Here is a 20,307-nt window from a genome sequence, read left to right on the forward strand (position 1 = left end):
GTGTAATGTAAAATGTAAAATAAATAACTAACTCCCAATGTGCTGCGCTCGTGAGCAGTGACTAACACGTGTGTGCTGAGCAGTATGGTCTCACCGTTAGAGTCTACAGTATAACAAATTAACATGGCCTGGGACCTAAAGAAAAACAGGCACAACATGCTCAAACAACGCGTCTTGTGTACATTGGTGAGGTGAGCGCGCAGCTGCCTGAGCGAGCGTGCTTTCATGTTGTACGGTAAAATTCAATCTCCTCTTTTTTACTCCAGCTAAAGTTGTTAGTTAGCAAGGCGAGTAGGAGCGCAATCTGCAGGATACTAATCGCAATAACATTTATAAAAAAAATAAATAAAATCGGTTGTAATCGGCGTCTTTTTGGCCGATGCCGATTATTTTCAAAAAGGCTATAATCGGCCGATTAAATCGGCAGGCCGATAAATCGGTCGGGCCCTACTAGTGACCCAAAGATACCCCCCCCCACATCTACACCAGTGACCCAAAGATACCCCCCCCCCCCCCCCCCCACATCTACACTAGTGACCCAAAGATAACCCCCCCCCCCCCCCACACATCTACACTAGTGACCCAAAGATACCCCCCCCCCCCCAACCCACATCTACACTAGTGACCCAAAGATACCAGTAATGGAACATGTAAAATGTAAAATGAACGAGCCCTAGAAGGATTCCTAGATCCTAGAACAAGCCCTAGAACGTTGGTTTTATTCTGTTTAAACCTCCTAATGATGCTGAGGTGCTGATCTGACGCCCTGCTGCACTGACTGGACACTCAGAGAGACACTCTCCTAACTCCGGCTGCACATCAAAGTAAGCAGTCTCAACATGGAGACTTCAAAAAGACAGACCTCCCTCATTAGAGCAGAGGAGGAGAGAGGAGACAGGGAGAGGAGAGGGGAGGAGGAGAGGGGAGGAGGAGAAGAGAGGAGGGGGAGAGGAGAGGGGAGAGCAGGAGCTATGATAGACAGCCCTTCAGAGGATCATTACTCTGACTCATATAGAACGGTCAGAGACATGGTAAATATTCAGCCAATCAGGGACGTTCTTACATATGACACCAATAAAGAGCATGTGTTTTAGCCTATCAGGGAGATGGTGGCAGGAGGGTCCCAGGACTCTGGGGGTCTACCTGGTGCACATGTAGAGCCTAATTAATGAGGAGCACATGAAACCCTTAATGAACAATCAATTTTGTTAAAAACATCTTGACAATGGCGCCCGTCAGAAGTCCAGCGCAGCAGGGGTCAGGACGGGGTCAGGACGGGGTCTAGGACAGGGTCTAGGACCGGGTCAGGACCGGGTCTAGGACCGGGTCAGGACCGGGTCAGGGCCAGGTCCGGGCCTAGGACTGGGACAGGACGGGGTCTAGGACCGGGTCAGGACCGGGTCTAGGACCGGGTCAGGACCGGGTCAGGACCGGGTCTAGGACGGGGTCAGGGACGGGGTCTGGACGGGTCTAGGACTGGCCCACCCACACCACGGCCCCCGCCCCCACAACCTCGGTGATCTCACAGTTGAGCTTGTTGAGGTGCCCGTCCAGGACGAACAGGGACTCCCGGGAGGGGCTGAGGAGGTACTGTCCGAACAGCCCGCTGCCCACCACCTGCCGGTTCCTGGAGCTCCACCTCCACTCCTCCGCCCTCAGCGGCTCCTTCAGGCTCTTGATCATCTTGACCTCCCCGGAGCTGAGCTCCACCAGCAGGGCGTCGGTCTGCCGGCCCGAGGCGCCCACCACGTTGTACTGGCCGCGCTGGGTGCAGGAGCGCTGGAAGGCCAGGTCGGCCAGGTGCAGGTTGGTGTGGATGTCGAAGGGCGGGCCGATGGCGCCGGCGTCCGACACCGTCTGGATCCTCATGAGGCCGTCGCCGTCGTCCACGGTGACCAGGTAGCGGCCGTCCGGCGACATGTACGGCGTGCCCGTGACGTCGGCGTTGCGGCCGATCACGGCGTCGGTGACGGAGTCGAGCAGCAGCTGGGGCTGGGTGGCGCCGGCGGAGCCGGGCCGGCACTGGATGACGTAGTAGCCGCCCAGAGGGGTGGAGGCCACGGCGAGCGGCACGCAGCCCCACGCCGCAAGGCTCACGTTCTTCACATACGACAGCGTGGCCAGGTCCATCTTGTGGAGCGCCGCCTCGTCACGGTGCAGCACCACGCCGAACCTGGGGAACCAACGAGAACCGCTTAGAACCAACAAGAACCGCCTAGAACATGGAGAACCAAGAGAACCGGTAAGAACCAACAAGAACCGCTTAGAACATGGAGAACCGGTAAGAACCAACAAGAACCGCTTAGAACCTGGAGAACCAAGAGAACCGCTTAGAACCGACCGATCACCACGCCGAACCTGGAGAACCCACAAGAACCGCTTCGAAACCAATGAGAACGGCTTAGAACCAACCAATCACCACACCGAACCTGGAGAACCAAGAGAACCGCTTAGAACCAACCAATTACCACACCGAACCTGGAGAACCAAGAGAACCGCTTAGAACCAACCAATTACCACACCGAACCTGGAGAACCAAGAGAACCGCTTAGAACCAACCAATTACCACACCGAACCTGGAGAACCAAGAGAACCGCTTAGAACCAACCAATTACCACACCGAACCTGGAGAACCAAGAGAACCGCTTAGAACCAACCAATTACCACGCTGAACCTGGGGGAACCACCACGGGTCAGAACCCTTGAATCAACAAGCACAGGACAGCTGTATCTGTACGGGGGGGTGGAGAATTTTATCATCCCTAATCGCTATAGAAACCACCCCCTCAGATGTGTCAGTGGATTGAAGTCTTCGATGTGTCTCCTTAATGAAAGGGAGCAGGTTTGTAAACGCTGTGAATCAAAGGCTCCTGGTGGCTGGGGTAGAGATCTCCTCACATCTTAGCAGAGGAGAGAGGAGAGAGGAGAGAGGAGAGAAGAGGGAGGAGGGAGGAGAGAGGAGAGAGGAGAGGCGAGAGGAGAGGAGAGAGGAGGACCATCAGAGCAGACGCTGATGGATGCTAACAGGAGTTTCCCCCTGCTGCCAATTGTCTCCTATCTCCTGCTTGGACACAACGCTACACTCTCACATCCCTGATCTCACATCCCTGATCTCACATCCCTGAGCTTCCATCTCTGATTGCACATCCCGATAACGCATTCCTAATCTGACATCCCTGATCTCATATTCCTGATCTCAAATCCCTGATCTCACATCCCTGATCTCACATCCCTGATCTCACATCCAATATCACACATCCCTGATCTCACATCCCTGATCGCACATCACCGATCACTCATCCCTGATCTAACATCCACACTGCCCTCAGAGAGGCGGACCCATCCTCCGGTGATCCATTCGCCTTATTGGCCTGGAAACACACTGGAAACCCCAGTCAAATGAAAACCAGTCGGTTATCCCACTAAGGACCTGGGTTTCACACCCAGTCAAACTTGGGTTTGAGGCCCAGTAAAACATGGGTTTAAGACCCAGTAAAACATGTGTTTGAGGCCCACTAAAACATGGGCTTAAGACCCAGTAAAACATGTGTTTAAGGCCCAGTAAAACATGGTTTTAAGGCCCAGTAAAACATGGGTTTGAGGCCCAAAACCCCCAGATGAAAGTTTTAGATTAAACTGCTCTATATTTCTGGACTGTTGTTGGCTAACCTTTCAGTCAGAACATATTTATTGTTTTGTCACATAAGCAGATATGAAGGTTAAATATTGAGGCAGATGGTGAATCAGTAATAATCATGCCTTCATTGATCCTTCTCCGTCTGCCAGACAAACCACAGTCCTGCTACCAAAGCCTTCTCTCTAGTATGTCGTATGATAAATTAGTTCTAGTGCTGAGAGCCATGAGCTCGTTCCACAGTAGAACCTCTGAGAGGCTTTAACAGTAGAACATATCCACGCTACAGTGGTGTCTCCTTCACAGGCCACTCCCCAGCTGACATGCAGGAGCACGGGGGAGGAGTCGGCTGGGAGGAGGAGGGAGGAGATTAGATGAGGTGGGCGGAGCTGGGAGGAGGAGGGAGGAGATTAGATGAGGTGGGCGGAGCTGGGAGGAGGAGGGAGGAGATTAGATGAGGTGGGCGGAGCTGGGAGGAGGAGGGAGGAGATTAGATGAGGTGGGCGGAGCTGGGAGGAGGAGGGAGGAGATTTGAAGAGGTGGGAGGAGATTTGCAGAAAGATTAGTGGAGGTCAGAGGAGTTAGCAGAGGTAGGAGGAGATCAGTAGAGGGGGGAGGAGGGGGAAAAAGGCTCCAGAAGACGGGGGGGGGGAGTGTCTGTGGTGATGCTGATGCTGTCTCCGGGGCGACAGGAGACGCGGCGCTCCCCATGATGCAGTCAGTCATGACCAGGAGAGACCAGGAAAGACCAGGAGAGAGGAGAGACCAGGGGAGACCAGGAGAGAGGAGAGACCAGGGGAGAGACCAGGGGAGGAGGTGTACCTGTTGTGGCTAACGATGAGGCTGGGCGGGGGGATGTAGAAGCTGGCCACCCTGTCGAAGCGGCGGCCCACCGGCCGGGCGTGGACCGTGTGGTGGGGGGCCCGGCTGCTGGCCTGGGAGATGACCTGGGGGGCGGGGGGGAGGGAGGGGAGGGGCAGGGAGAGGGGGGAGAGAGAGGGATGTAAAGAGAGTTGATGAGTGATGGTGGACTGCGGGCTGCTGGTATCCAACGGGAGGCCCTGGTGGTCCCGATCCTCCATGGAGGCCTGGGGTCTGTGTCTCTACTGAACCACCAGACACCTCCTCCTCCCCCTCAACGCCCCGCAGGGGGGAGCAGGGGAAGGAGATTGAGCTGGTCTGATGCCCCACTCTCCCTCCCCTCCCCCCTCTCTCCCCCCCTCCCTCTCTCCCTCCCTCACCCTTCTCTCTCCCTCACTCTCTCCCTTTCCCTCACCCTCTCTCTCTCTCTCCCTCCCTCTCCCTCCCCCTCTCCCCCCCTCTATCCCTCTCTCCCCCCTCCCACCCTCTCTCTTCCCTCCTCCCCCTCCACTTCTGGTCCTGTAGGTCTGACCCTGGCCCAGAGACCAGTATAGACCGGTAGAGACCAGTAGAGGCCAGTATAAACCAGTAGAGCCCAGTAGGGGTTACCTGCAGAGTGGGACTCCTCTGGTCCAGAGACCAGTAGAGACAGTAGAGACCAGTAGGGGTTACCTGCAGAGTGGGACTCCTCTTGTCCAGGTCGCCCCAGCTGAGAATCCAGACCTGGTCGTGGTCCGGGTCGTACTGGAGCGTCGCTGGGAAGGGGTCGGTCCGGACCGTCTGGAGGAGGAGAGAGGAGAGAGGAGAGGAGAGGAGGAGAGAGGAGGAGGAGAGGAGAGGAGGAGAGAGGAGGAGGAGAGGAGGAGAGAAGAGGAGGAGGAGAGAGGAGGAGGGAGGAGGAGGAGGAGAGAGGAGAGGAGAGGAGGAGAGAGGAGGAGGAGAGGAGGAGAGAAGAGGAGGAGAGAGGAGGAGGAGAGAGGAGGAGAGGAGAGAGGAGGAGGGAGGAGGAGGAGGAGAGGAGAGAGGAGGAGAAGAGGAGGAGAGAGGAGGAGGAGAGGAGGAGAAGAGAGGAGGAGGAGAGAGGAGGAAAGGAGAGAGAGGAGGAGGAGGAGAGAGGAGGAAAGGAGAGAGAGAGGGAGGAGGAGGAGAGATAGGAGGAGAGGAGAGATGAAGAGGAGAGAGGAAGAGGAGAGGGGAGGAGGAGTGGAGAGAGAGGAGGAGGAGAGAGGAGGAGAGAGGAGAGGAGGAGAGAGAGGAGAGAGGAGGAGGACATCACAAGGTGTTTGAAGAGCAGACCTTTGATCCTCCCCCCTCATGGGGAGAGGGGGGCTGTGTGTGTGTGTGCGTGCGTGTGCGTGTGTGTGTGTGTGTGTGTGTGTGTGTGTGTGTGTGTGTGTGTGTGTGTGTGTGTGTGTGTGTGTGTGTGTGATCCTCTGACAGCACATGAGAGGTGAGATGAATGCTGTGAAGAGGAGCTAAGTGAGGCTTCCACCTGGGACCTGCTGACTTGTCTGTTAGCAAGGAGGAACATCAGCAGTATGCTTTATCAACTCTCTCTCTCTCTCTCTCTCTCTCTCTCTCTCTCTCTCTCTCTCTCTCTCTCTCTCTCTCTCTCTCTCTCTCTCTCTCTCTCTCTCTCTCTCTCTCTCTCTCTCTCTCTCTCTCTCTCTCTCTCTCTCTCTCTCTCTTCCACCCCATGCTGTGTTTAATCTCCAGTCTGTCTGTTAAGATCTACATATATATTCATTATGTAGAGCAGGGGTACTACTTCACACATATCTCTGATGAAACTAGTGATGTATAGCATCAAAATGTCAATATCGCATATTCACTGTGTAAAGTAAACTAGAGAAATAGACTACATTCATCAATACCACCTTTACTAAGGACTAGATACATGAATACTACCTGTACTAAGGACTAGATACATCAATACTACCTGTACTAAGGACTAGATACATCAATACTACCTGTACTAAGGACTAGATACATGAATACTACCTGTACTAAGGACTAGATACATGAATACTACCTGTACTAAGGACTAGATACATGAATACTACCTGTACTAAGGACTAGATACATGAATGCTACCTGTACTAAGGACTAGATACAGAATCAGTAGCAGATATCCCAGTGTGAACAGATGGATCTTTTGTCCAGCAGTATCTCTTGTCAAACAGGAAGTACCTGAACGGCTTTCTGTGATTTGACGTCCAGCAGCAGCAGGCGATGCAAGCCGGGCTGCGCAGCGTAGATCAGCTGATCGTTGACGTTGGGACCGCCGATGACCAATCACATCTCTGGACCCCTGCTGTGAAGCCGGGACACACCTCCTCCTGACGCACACACACGCACGCACGCACGCACACACGCGCACACACACACACACACACACACACACACACACACACATGATAAATGACAAATGCCTCTGACAGGAGGGGACTGGACCCCAGAGCCTCTGACAGGGGACTGGACCCCAGAGCCTCTGACAGGAGGGGACTGGACCCCAGAGCCTCTGACAGGAGGGGACTGGACCCCAGAGCCTCTGACAGGAGGGGACTGGACCCCAGAGCCTCTGTCAGGGGACTGGACCCCAGAGCCTCTGACAGGAAGGGACTGGACCCCAGAGCCTCTGACAGGAGGGGACTGGACCCCAGAGCCTCTGACAGGAGGGGGACTGGACCCCAGAGCCTCTGACAGGAGGGGACTGGACCCCAGAGCCTCTGACAGGAGGGGACTGGAACTCAGAGCCTCTCACATGGGACTGAGTGAGGCGGTGCAGAAGGCTGGCGGTTCAGGAGGGCTGGCGACCAGACCTCCTCTCACATCCTGACAGCGGTTCAGACGGTGGTGGTCCTTCTCTAATCGGGTCAGAACTCATCCTGCAGGAGATGAGACTTGAACCCTGAGGACTCTGAAGCCTCCTTTGAGGGGTCGGGATTAAAAGCATTTATCTCCTTTTTCTCTTCCTTGTTTCAGATCCCCGTGAGTAGAAAGCTGAGAGTGACTGTGTGGGTAATATGCAACACAGCGCCTAAAGTCAGAGCGTGGTTTCACTATTCTTGCAATCCTACGCCTACACCCATAAAACAGAGAGAAGCAGGCACCAACACAACAACCCCAGGCTGTGAGTCTGGTCCAGCATTCCTCCACTGCAACGGGATGGACTCAATATGTTGGGCTTCACACGCTAAATATAACAGTGGGTCAGATCTGAAATGACAGCCCAGCTAGCAGGTCTGACATGAGGAACCAGAGCGGTCTGAGGAACTAGATGTTCAGAGGAACCAGGTAATGAGGAACTAGATGTTCAGAGGAACCAGGTAATGAGGAACTAGATGTTCAGAGGAACCAGGTAGTGAGGAACAAGATGTTCAGAGGAACCAGGTAATGAGGAACTAGATGTTCAGAGGAACCAGGTAGTGAGGAACAAGATGTTCAGAGGAACCAGGTAATGAGGGACTAGATGTTCAGAGGAATCCGATAGTGATGAACTATCGATGAGATGTTCAGAGGAGTGGGTTAAGACCTAGTCAGAGGACTAGTCCCAGAGACTAGTCCTCATGGGGTCATAAGGAAGGCGTGTCCCAGGACCTTGAGGAAGCAGATCCAACATGGCCGCCCTCGTACCTGCAGCCCCAGCAGCTTCTCGCTGGGCTTGATGTGCCTCTGGATCTCGCAGGCCACCGGCTGGATCACCTTGATGCCGTCTTCGTAGAACACGTAGAACATGTTCCCGATGCCCAGACCTGCAGAAACAGGAGGTGATCAGAGCTACGCACACACTGGCCTCACAGCAGGGTGTTAACGTGGCTATCCCACTGGTCACGGGGGTAAACATCATCTACTGGGAGCGCTGGGAATACTGGGATCCTAGTGGGGAAGTGAACTCACCAACATGAACACATATCAGCTCCCAGACATCAACACAGCTCAGCAGCCACAAGATGCGAATCCACTTAATTTCATTCATTCTACAGAGGAGTGGAGATGGTTACGTACCGTCATCCCGCCACAGGATGTTGGCGACTGTGGAGAAGAGAGAGACCGCGTGAGTTGATGGTTTACAGCAGGGAGTCATCCCAACGCAACCCTATGAATGTTTAATGGAGGCGCCGCCGACACCTTGAGCAGAAAACCATCAATAGAGCCTTCACTGGAGGACCCTACCGGACCAGGGGGCGAGGAGACCGTCTGGGTCTCAGACCACCGAGGGGTCTTCAGATCAGCTCACCATAAGGGGACCCAGGAGGAGAGAATCTCTTTGTGAGAAAATGTTTAAAAAGATATACAAATGCCTCCATGCCACTTCTGTTGAATGTGAATACTCGTTTTGATTAGAATCAAGCAGAGACTCATGTTGTCCTCCCCCTTTGGAGATGCTAATCAGAACTCATTACCCTGAAGTCTCTAGTTTAGATGTTCATGGGGGGTTCAGATGCTCGTACTCATTACCCTGAGGTCTCTGGTTTAGGTGTTCATGGGAGGTTCAGATGCTCATAGTGGTCAATCTGAGGAGCCCGGTGTGACTCCAGGTCCTGGAGTCGTTCCTCACCCCTCCACCCCCCTGCCGAGTGGGGTTGTGGAGCTGTCTGACGAGGCCTCTGAGTGCTTTGGTTTATCCCTGAAACATGAGCCAGCTGTAGGGCCCTCCAATCAGCCGCCAACAGCAGTGTGAGGAATACCAACGACCTCCAGCCCGTCATCACGTGCAGACGGAGCACTCTCAATCTAATGAATATGACAAATCCACTCCCCCAGGAAACTCATCTCGGGTCGACCAGACGTCTGCTCCCTGATGTTATGCTCTCTTTGGGGCCCAGCCAGGGGACGGCAGTGAGACAGGCAAAAGGGGGGACAGACGGACAGGGTGGACAGACAGACAGACAGACAGACAGACAGACAGACAGACAGACAGACAGACAGACAGACAGACAGAATCCCTGCTGTTCAAATCAGTGCTCTGTAAAGTCTGTGCCCTGCACCGCTCCATAGTTTGTTAATAATGAATGAGTTTCCAGACCTCGCTTTGTGTTAGAACCCTGTAGAACCCTGCCCCCACAAGCCCCCAAAAGGCCCCTACGCCCCCACAGGTCCCCACAGGCCCCCCCCAGCCTCCACAGGCCCCCCCAGGCCCTCGCAGAGCCCCTAAGCCCCCATAGGGCACCCACAGGCCCCCCAAAAGGCCCCTAACACCCCCAGAGCCCCCCTCAGGCCCCACAGGCCTCCCCAGTCCCCAAAGCCCCCCCCAGGGCCCCCCTAAGCCCCCACAGGCCTCCCCAGTCCCAAAAGGTCCCCCCATGCCCCCAAAGGGCCCCAGAGAGCTCTTAAACCCCACAGGCCTCCCCAGTCCCAAAAGCCCCCCCCCAAAGTCCCCCCCCCAGGCCCCCCTAAGCCCCCACAGGCCTCCCCAGTCCCAAAAGCCCCCCCCCCCCAAAGTCCCCCCCCCCAGGCCCCCCTAAGCCCCCACAGGCCTCCCCAGTCCCATAAGCCCCCCCCCCCAAAGTCCCCTAAGCCCCCACAGTCCCAACAGGCCCACACAGTCCCGAAAGGCCCCCAAAGGGCCCCACAAAGATCTCAAGCCCCGAAAGGCCCCCACAGGGCCCACACAGGCCCCAGAGGCCCCCAAAGGGCCCCACAGAGCTCTTAAGCCCCCACAGGCCCCCAAAGGGCCCCACAGGCCCCAGAGGCCCCAGAGGCCCCACAGGCCCCCAAAGGGCCCCACAGGCCCCAGAGGCCCCAGAGGCCCCACAGGCCCGGGTTCAGGCGCGCGTTGAGTCCGGTTCTCGTCCACGCCGAGCTGTAAATATATATTATAACCGCCGTCGCCAGGCAACCACTGCTGAGTGGCGCAATGCTGGTCTATGGCGGTAATTATAGACAAGCACGGACACTCAGTGGGTCGGGGTACGTACTGGTCTTAGTGGGTCGGGGTACGTACTGGTCTTAGTGGGTCGGGGTACGTACTGGTCTTAGTGGGTCGGGGTACGTACTGGTCTTAGTGGGTCGGGGTACGTACTGGTCTTAGTGGGTCGGGGTACGTACTGGTCTTAGTGGGTCGGGGTACGTACTGGTCTTAGTGGGTCGGGGTACGTACTGGTCTTAGTGGGTCGGGGTACGTACGGGTCTTACGGTTCGAGTCCTCCACGAAGAGCGAGGAGATGTCTTCGTCCACACCGGCCGCGTTCTTGGCGATGCACGTGTACGCGCCCGTGTCCTCAAAGTGCACGTTGCTCACGTGCACTTCGCTCCCGTTGGCTTTGGGAAGAGGACGCACAAGACGTGTTAGAAAGACACAAACGTCACGTGGTGGTGACGTGGGGATGATATAATTTTGACCGGTGTGGTGTTGGGGGTGGTGGGGGTGAGACAGACACTGGTTTGACCGGTGTGGTGGTGGGGGTGAGACAGATACTGGTTTGACCGGTGTGGTGGTGGGGGTGAGACAGATACTGGTTGGACCGGTGTGGTGGTGGGGGTGGTGGGGGTGGTGGGGGTGGTGGGGGTGAGACAGACACTGGTTTGACCGGTGTGGTGGTGGGGGTGAGACAGATACTGGTTTGACCGGTGTGGTGGTGGGGGTGAGACAGATACTGGTTGGACCGGTGTGGTGTTGGGAGTGGTGGGGGTGAGACAGACACTGGTTTGACCGGTGTGGTGGTGGGGGTGGTGGGGGTGGTGGGGGTGAGACAGACACTGGTTTGACCGGTGTGGTGGTGGGGGTGGTGGGGGTGGTGGGGGTGGTGGGGGTGAGACAGACACTGGTTTGACCGGTGTGGTGGTGGGGGTGAGACAGACACTGGTTTGACCGGTGTGGTGGTGGGGGTGGTGGGGGTGGTGGGGGGGTGGGGTGTGGTTGATGAGGCGGCGGCGTGGCGGGCGGAGGCCTCACCCTGCAGGGTGAGCTGCTTGCTGAGCTTGGGGGTGATGTCCAGGCCGTTCTTCAGCCAGGCCAGCGTGGGCGGGGGGATGCCCTCGGCGTGGCACCGCAGGCTGGCCGTCACGCCGGGCTCCCGCGCCTGGCTCTCAGGGTACACCCGGAGCACTGGGGGCACTGGGGGGAACGGGACACGTCAGACTGGGAGGACTGGGAGGAGACAGGGGGCACTGGGGGGAATGGGGACACGTCAGACTGGGAGGACTGGGAGGAGACAGGGGGCACTGGGGGGAACGGACACGTCAGACTGGGAGGACAGGGAGGAGACAGGGGACAAGTCAGACTGGGAGGACTGGGGGGAGACAGGGGATACCTCAGACTGGGAGGACTGGGGGGAGACAGGGGATACCTAAGACTGGGGGGAGACAGGGGATACCTCAGACTGGGAGGACTGGGGGAGACAGGGGACACCTAAGACTGGGGGGACTGGGGGGAGGCCGAGGACACGTCAGAGGTGGACTGGGGGAACTGGGAGGACTGGGGGGAGACACAACACGCTCTGTGAGGGCGGACAGCGAGCAGGTAAGCCAGGGAGGCTGCGGCGCCCGGCGATGACTTTGCGTCTCGTTGTGTCGGACGGAGGCGGAGGGAAAACAAAAAGCTCTCAGCTGTCGAGCGTTTTGTCAAAAGCCACTTTAAATATCCCTCCACACTTCCTCCCGCTACAAAGGCTGCGTGATGCCTCCCACCGTCGTCAGGGAGAACACTCAGCCGCTGGCTCCATGCATTTATGCATTGGCTGAGAAAACGTTCAGGTGTCTGCCCCTCAGGTGTCCTTGTCCATTCCTAAGAATGGATTCAAACCTCCTTTGAAAAGGAGAGTGTCTGACGCAGGCACACACACACACACACACACACACACAAACCTCACGCACGCACACACGTACACACGCACAAACCATGCGCCTGCACGCACACAGGTAGGTCCGTGTTGCAGGAAGGGAGCAGAGAGCCGCTCCCTTTAGCAAACTGGCTAACAGGCTAGAGGCAGTTGAGAGAGGAGATGCCTGGCTTCTTTCAAGCTTAGTTCTTAAACTCTTAACATGGGTGTGAGTGTGTGTGTGTGTGTGTGTGTGTGTGTGTGTGTGTGTGTGTGTGTGTGTGTGTGTGTGTGTGTGTGTGTGTGTGTGTGTGTGTGTGTGTGTGTGTGTGTGTGTGTGTGTGGGTGTGTGTGTGCGTGTGTGTGTGTGCATGCGCTCACCCTGAACCAGCAGTGTGTGGGTCTGGGAGAGTTGGGGGAACCCATCTGCGTGACAGCTGTAGTTCCCCAGGTGGCTGCTGGTCACCTTGGTGATGTACAGGGAGCCATCGTCCCCAAAGTCCTGAGAGGAGAGAGGAGGGAGGAGGAGAGAGGAGAGGAGGAGGGAGGAGGAGGAGAGAGGAGAGAGGAGAGGAGGAGGGAGGAGGAAGAGAGAGGAGGAGGAGGGAGGAGGAGGAGGAGGAGGAGGAGAGAGGAGGAGGAGGAGTAGGAGGAGGAGGAGGGAGGAGGAGGAGGAGGAGGGAGGAGAGAGACGTTAGTATTTAGATGCTCTACTACGGTGTCATCGTCTCCATCCCACACACACACCTTTTAAAGGCGGGGGTTTTATACATACGGTTTTATACATACATACATATCAGAGATTTCCCATTTTCCCCCGTTGCTTAAAGAGAGACCGTTTGGTCAGGGGAGACACACACACACACACACACACACACACACACACACACACACACACACACACACACACACACACACACACCTCAAGTTATGGTCTCTCTATCCTTTGCCCTCTCTTTCCCTCCCTCCGCCCTCTCTCTCTCTCATGGCTGACCGGGCCGAGCGAGGCAGAGAGGTGAGGGAGGGAAAAGAGAACGCTGAATACCTGCTGCTTTGATGGATGAAAGAGACACCTGAGGCATGGACACGCACGCACACACGCACGCACACACATACACGCATGCACGAGAACAAGCACTCAAGCACACATACGTGGACGCAAGCAAGCATGTATGCACGAGAACAAGCAAGCACGCAATTCTATAGGGGGCTCCGTGGTGGTCTGTAGTTGTTCAATGGCGTCTCTAGTGGTCTCTAGGGGTCTGTAGGGGGTATTTATGATTCTAAGAGGTCTCTAGGGGTCTGTAGGGGGTCTTTATGGTTCTAAGAGGTCTCTAGTGGTCTGTAGGGGGTCTTTATGGTTCTAAGGGTGCACTCACACTAGGCCATCTGGCCGTGGCCGTTGGCCGTTTTTCACACCTAACCGTGCTCAACTGGCCCCATTGTTCTCTGGCCTGCATTCACACTAGGCCATCTGCCCGTGGCCGTTGGCCGTCACAACTGTGGCCTGGCCACAGTAGGCTCTTGTACATACGTCATCACGTCGTAACACGTCATCAACAAGCGTCCGCTGGACCATAATAAAGTCTGCCGCCAGTCAGAGTTTTAACAACAATGGACAACAACACAGAGAACACAGTTCGCACTTTGACAGACACTCGACTTCTCTATGGGACCAACGTGAACCAACAGTTGAACCGCTTGACGCCATGTTCGTCACCTTTATTATGTCCATGGTCGTCGCATGGACTACACGTCATCCAGCTCAGGTTGCGTAGCCGTGCGTGTGTGCGTTCCGGCTCATTAGCATCGGTACCGTGGCGGCCCGTACCGTAGCAGCACACCTCTCCCAAGTGGCCAAGTTGGCCTGGCCTGGCCAGACTGGCCACACTCACACTGGCAGATTTGAGCACGGTTAGGTGTGAAAACGGCCACGGCCAGATGGCCTAGTGTGAGTGCACCCTAAGAGGTCTCTAGGATTCTGTAAGGGGGTCTTTATGGTTCTATGGGGTCTTTAGTGGTCTGTAGGGGATCTTTATGGTTCTATGGGGTCTTTAGTGGTCTGTAGGGGGTCTTTACGGTTCTAAGAGGTTTCTAGGGGTCTGTAGGGGGTCTTTATGGTTCTAAGAGGTCTCTAGTGGTCTGTAGGGGGTATTTATGGTTATAAGAGGTCTCTAGGGGTCTGTAGGGGTCTTTATGGTTCTATGGGGTCTGTAGTGGTCTGTAGGGGTCTTTATGGTTCTAAGAGGTCTCTAGGGGTCTGTAGGGGTCTGTATGGTTCTATGGGGTCTGTAGTGGTCTGTAGGGGGTCTTTATGGTTCTAAGAGGTCTCTAGGGGTCTGTAGGGGTCTTTATGGTTCTATGGGGTCTGTAGTGGTCTGTAGGGGTCTTTATGGTTCTAAGAGGTCTCTAGGGGTCTGTCGGGGTCTTTATGGTTCTATGGGGTCTCTAGTGGTCTGTAGGGGGTCTTTATGGTTCTATGGGGTCTCTAGTGGTCTGTCGGGGTCTTTATGGTTCTATGGGGTCTGTAGTGGTCTGTAGGGTTCTTTATGGTTCTAAGAGGTCTCTAGGGGTCTGTCAGGGTCTTTATGGTTCTATGGGGTCTCTAGTGGTCTGTAGGGGGTCTTTATGGTTCTACGGGGTCTCTAGTGGTCTGTCGGGGTCTTTATGGTTCTATGGGGTCTGTAGTGGTCTGTAGGGGTCTTTATGGTTCTAAGAGGTCTCTAGGGGTCTGTCGAGGTCTTTATGGTTCTATGGGGTATCTAGTGGTCTGTACTAGAGGTCTTTATGGTTCTATGGGGTCTCTAGTGGTCTGTACTAGGGGTCTTTATGGTTCTATGGGGTCTGTAGTGGTCTAAAGGGGTCTTTGTGGTTCTATGGGGTATGTAGTGGTATGTAGTGGTCTGTAGGGGTCTACGTGAGGGGGGGGGGGGTGTACTGTGTACGTACGCTGATGTCCTCCAGGTTCAGCTCGTTGAGCAGCTGTCCGTGGCGGGTCCACATGATGGGTGGTCGCCCCTCCCCCGACACGGCACACGTCAGCACGGTGCTCTGACCCGCCGTTACCACGGTGACGCTCACTTCCTGGTCCTTCGGGAGGGTCAGCTGGTACACGTCTGGAGACACAAACCGTTCAGATTCTCTCATCCATTCCAAGTGAGACACACATTGATTCATTGATCCATCAGGTGGGGTTAAGGTGGGGTTAAGGTGGGGTTAAGGTTTGATGCGGGAACCAGGCAGGAACCAGGGCGGTTCAACAGCTCTAGAACCAGGGAGGTTCAGCAGCTCTAGAACCAGGGCGGTTCAGCAGCTCTAGAACCAGGGAGGTTCAGCAGCTCTAGAACCAGGGCGGTTCAGCAGCTCTAGAACCAGGGCGGTTCAACAGCTCTAGAAACAGGGAGGTTCAGCAGCTCTAGAACCAGGGAGGTTCAGCAGCTCTAGAAACAGGGAGGTTCAGCAGCTCTAGAACCAGGGCGGTTCAGCAGCTCTAGAACCAGGGAGGTTCAGCAGCTCTAGAACCAGGGAGGTTCAGCAGCTCTAGAACCAGGGCGGTTCAGCAGCTCTAGAACCAGGGGCCCAGTAGTCCTGGAGGGTATTATGACGAACATCTCGACGTTTTTCAGCGCCCGACAAGGCTGTCAGCACGGACCAATCACACATTTCCTTCAGAATCAATGAAGTATATTAAAAAATCTCTTCAACACCAACGGTGAGCTGTTGGGTGCTCACACAGTCTGTAGCGACCAGGTTAGGGTCTAGTGCGGTCTAGGCTACGTGTTGCTCCGTCTCCTTCAAACAGTCCTGTCCACAAATACCCCACTAACCCATAACAAGACATAGGAACATAGAACATGTTGAGGAACGTCCTAGGAACAGGGGGCCGGCGGGGTGGACCTCTGTGTTCTTATGACTTGACTAAACTGCTAACCTTCTCCTCAGAGTGAACTTCAAACGGAGCCTTTCATCCGGCCGTCAATCTTTATATATTTATAAAAGTTTATAACTTAACGCAGTGTAACAGCAACGAGGCTTCAATGTTCAGATCATATCACAGCTCAGCCAAGCGCTTATTACCCAATCACAGCGCAGAACCCTGTCAGCTTATAACCCAATCACAGAGCAGAACCCTGTCAGCTTATTACCCAATCACAGCGCAGAACCCTGTCAGCTTATAACCCAATCACAGAGCAGAACCCTGTCAGCTTATTACCCAATCACAGCGCAGAACCCTCTCAGCTTATTACCCGATCAAAGTACAGAACCCTCTCAGTGTCCACTGATAGAAAAGGGTGGAAGGTGTGTGTGGAAAGTGTGTGTGGAGGTGTGTGTGGCAGGTGTATGTGTGTGCATGTACACACCAGCGTGTGAGATTGGTGGTGGTGGAATCTCCTCGGTAATATCTCCCTCACCTCCCACTCTCCCCCTCACCTCCCACTCTCCCCCTCACCTACCCCTCTCCCCCCTCCTCCCACTCTCCCCCTCACCTACCCCTCTCCCCCCTCCTCCCCCTCTCTCCCTCTCCTCTTCTCCCCCTCACCACCCCCTCTCTCCTGCATCTCTTCTCCCCCTAACCTCCCGCTCTCTCCCTCACCTCCCCCTCACCTCACCCTCTCTCCCTCATCTCCCCCTCTCCCCCTCACCTCCCCCTCTCCCCCTCACCTCACCCTCTCTCCCTCATCTCCCCCTCTCTCCCTCACCTCCCCCTCTCTCCCTCACCTCCCCCTCTCTCCCTCACCTCCCCCTCTCCCCTTCACCGTTCCAATTCCAGTCGCATAGAACTTTGTCCCTGACTCACCTCCTCTCCCCTCCCTCCCACCCCCTCACCCTCCCTCCCTCCCCACCTCCTCAGCCCTCCTCTGAGCTCCATTAGCAGAGATCCCAGGGGATTGAGGCAACATCGGCTCAGAGTCGGAGGTGGGGCTAAGGAACCTGATGTTAGATGAGGAGACGGTGTTGTTGGAGGAGTAGAGGTGGTAGCCTCTACTCTGGTGAGGGTAACCTCAAGCTAACCACGTGACACAACCTCTAGCTAACCACGTGACATAACCTCTAGCTAACCACGTGACATAACCTCTAGCTAACCAGGTGACATAACCTCTAGCTAACCAGGTGAGGTTAACACCTAACCACCACCCCCAGGGGTTAACCCTACGACTAAGAAGCAGCCATAAACCTTATCCGTCCCCCATGATGCAATGTGGCGCCATGCAACCGCCTCAGTCGAGGAGGACAACGGAGGCGGCGGAACCCATCCCTCATGTTTGGACCGTCTAATTAAACGACATCACTTCTCCTCCTCTCCCGCTGCCCGCATGAATAATGCATGACCATTAAAGTCTTAACTGGCGCTCTGACCAACAGCGGCGGCGAGGCGGCTCTCCCCACCGAGGTGTGAGCGTTTATGAGCCATGCGGCCGCGACGCTCGCCGCCTCCTCCTGTCATAGAACAACCCGACTCGGAGCGTCTCCCCGCTGACGGGGCCCGCTCTGCATCTGCATAATGCGTCCGTGCTTTATGGAGGTTTGTTACACTTTACGCCGGATAGATCCGTAAACTGGGTGTTAAAAATAGCAGTCTGCCCTCAGGCCCGGGCTCTGTCTGTGAGCGGCATTGTGTGGAGCGTCACGACTGAATTCATCTCTTTATGGTTCGTCATCTAAACAATAAGGATACCGTCTCTGGAAGAGGTTCAATTATTTCACTGCATGGCATTCCCCCGCACTAAAACACACTAGATAGAACACACTAGGACACACTAGAACACACTAGAACACACTAGATCACACTAGGACACACTAGAACACACTAGGACACACTAGGACACACTAGGACACACTAGGACACACTAGACTGCTGGCTCCTCTCATCTCCTCTCACCTCCTCTCACATTCTTTCACCTCCTCTCACCTCCTCTTACCTCCTTTCACCTCCTCTCCCCTTACCTCCTCTCACCTCAACACACCTCCTCTTACCTCCAATTGCCTCCCCTCTCCTCCCCTCCTCCCCTCCTCCCCTCCTCCTGTCGCGGGCGGGTCTAGTTCTACGTTGAGGTTCTCATGTGTTTCTGCTGGTCTCCTCAGAGCCCGGCAGGCTGAGCTGAGCCCCTCCCTCGCCGACGCTGCACCAGACAAAGGTCACGGTATCGAGCGGCTGAAATGTCAGCGAGGGTCGTGAGGACGGAGAGCTCACGGCCCCGTACTGGAGACAGCTTCACACCTGTTTCCCTCACGGGCTAGAGACCGGGGGTTTGGCTCCCAGGACCTCCTGTGGCCCTGGTGCCTTACTCCAGGGCACCCTTGGATGTAAGGTTGAGCCCCGCCGTCCTCTGTCACTTACCCGTCCTGGTCCAGAACACTGGGCCTCCACACCGAGCTCACACCGGACTGAACCAGACCGGACCAGACGGAACCAGACTGGACCAGACCGGACCAGATGGAACCAGACGGGACCAGACGGAACCAGACAGAACCAGACAGAACCAGACTGGACCAGACGGAACCAGACAGAACCAGACGGAACCAGACTGGGCAAGACGGAACCAGACAGAACCAGAAGGACCCAGAACGGACCAGATGGAACCAAACGGACCCGGACGGAACCGGACTGAACCAGTGGGAACCAGACGGAACCAGACCGTCTATGGGTCCTGTGGGGGTCTTGTGGGGGGCTGGGGGGGGGGTCCTGGGGGGGTCCTTGGGGGGTCCTGTTGGGGGTCCAGGGGAAACTCACCGAAGGCGGAGTACACCTCCTGCAGGGTGAGGTGGGCGTCGCCGTCTGGGTCGTCGTACTTCAGGAGGTCGTAGAGCGAGCAGGTGGAGGTGAGCCTGGAGAGGCCCTCCTGTCGGATGACCTGAGGAGACACACAGCGGGGTCCAGGAGTCAGGGGTCGGGAACACACACGCACACACACACACACACCAGGGTCAGGGGTCAGGGACACACACACACAGGTCAGGAGTCAGAAGATCGAGGAAGAGGAAGAGAAGGGATGGGGCGAGGAAGAGGAGGAAGAGGAGGAGACAGGATAGGAGTACTTGCGTCTCTATTTATACTAAGAATCACTGCAGAAGGAGGAAGAGGAAGAGGAGGAGGAGGAGCAGTAATCCCAGTCCAGCTGGGGGAGGCTGGGGGGGGCTGGAGGGGGCTGGCTGCAGCCGGCTCTGCCTCAAAGCTAAAGGTCATGTTCAATCTTCAATATTCAGGCTCCAGGCTCCAGGGGGGCTTTTGTTGATTCTGCGTTTCTCTCGCCAAACATCGATTGGTTCCCTGGCTGACAGCCAATCAGCATGGAGGATTACGTAAACGACCCAGAATGAACCGGGGGGGGGGGGGAGGGGGGGGGGGGGAGCTGCTGTCCGTCAGACCCTCGTCAGACCCCCGGAGGCCTCCGGACCCTCGTCCCACAGCAGCAGAGAGCTCTGCTCGCTGGAGTCGACACAACATCTCCTCTCAGCACCGCAGACACAGAGGGAGGGCTTAAGAGACGCTGAGACGCTCAGAGTCAGAGTGGAGACTCCCCTCTGATACCTCTCCTTCACCCCCCTCTCTCCCCCCTTCCCCCCTTTTACTCCCTCTCCTTCCCTATCCTATCCTCTCGCCCCCTACCTCCTTCCTCACCTCCCTTGTTGCCGTGTGTCAGCCATCAAAGCGACACATGATGACACTTCTAAAGCCCGCCCCTAAACGCTTCCCTGGTTGTTTATGGCGACAGACGTGTTTAGAGCGAACATTTCAAAAGACGCTCGGTATTAAAGTGCTTTAGTATCCACCGTAAAATATCAGACTGGCTGCCCTTAATCACACAGAGGAAGAGGTCAGAGGAGCCTAAGAGGAACTGCTGTTAAGGTGCGTTCACACCAAACGCGAAGGGGCGAGAAGATCCCATGCAAAGTGAACATATAGACGCGACTCGGGCGAATTATTCGCTAGAGAAAAACCGGCGACAAACTTGTCGCGCCACACTATCGCCCTGCACAGGCGACAAATTCGCTCAAGTTGAAATATTTCAGCTTTGCCGCGACATTGCCGTGATGACAGCCAATTAC

At 55.7% G+C, this 20,307-nt stretch overlaps 1 protein-coding gene across 1 annotated transcript in view; it reads right to left on the reverse strand.

The window, feature by feature from the left end:
- Positions 1-583: 583 nt before the first annotated feature.
- Positions 584-20,307, reverse strand: part of fstl5 (follistatin-like 5) — a 47,564-nt gene continuing 27,840 nt past the window's right edge. The window contains 12 exon segments of the mRNA XM_060062395.1: positions 584-2,173; positions 4,457-4,581; positions 5,168-5,275; positions 6,686-6,772; positions 6,775-6,834; positions 8,132-8,250; positions 8,504-8,530; positions 10,625-10,759; positions 11,394-11,555; positions 12,640-12,760; positions 15,208-15,374; positions 18,992-19,112. Of these exon segments, the coding sequence (XP_059918378.1) occupies positions 1,471-2,173; positions 4,457-4,581; positions 5,168-5,275; positions 6,686-6,772; positions 6,775-6,834; positions 8,132-8,250; positions 8,504-8,530; positions 10,625-10,759; positions 11,394-11,555; positions 12,640-12,760; positions 15,208-15,374; positions 18,992-19,112 (1,935 nt within the window). The 3' untranslated portion in view covers positions 584-1,470.

The sequence above is a fragment of the Gadus macrocephalus genome, chromosome 10, assembly GCF_031168955.1.
Source record: "Gadus macrocephalus chromosome 10, ASM3116895v1".
NCBI classification, from domain to species: Eukaryota; Metazoa; Chordata; class Actinopteri; order Gadiformes; family Gadidae; genus Gadus; species Gadus macrocephalus.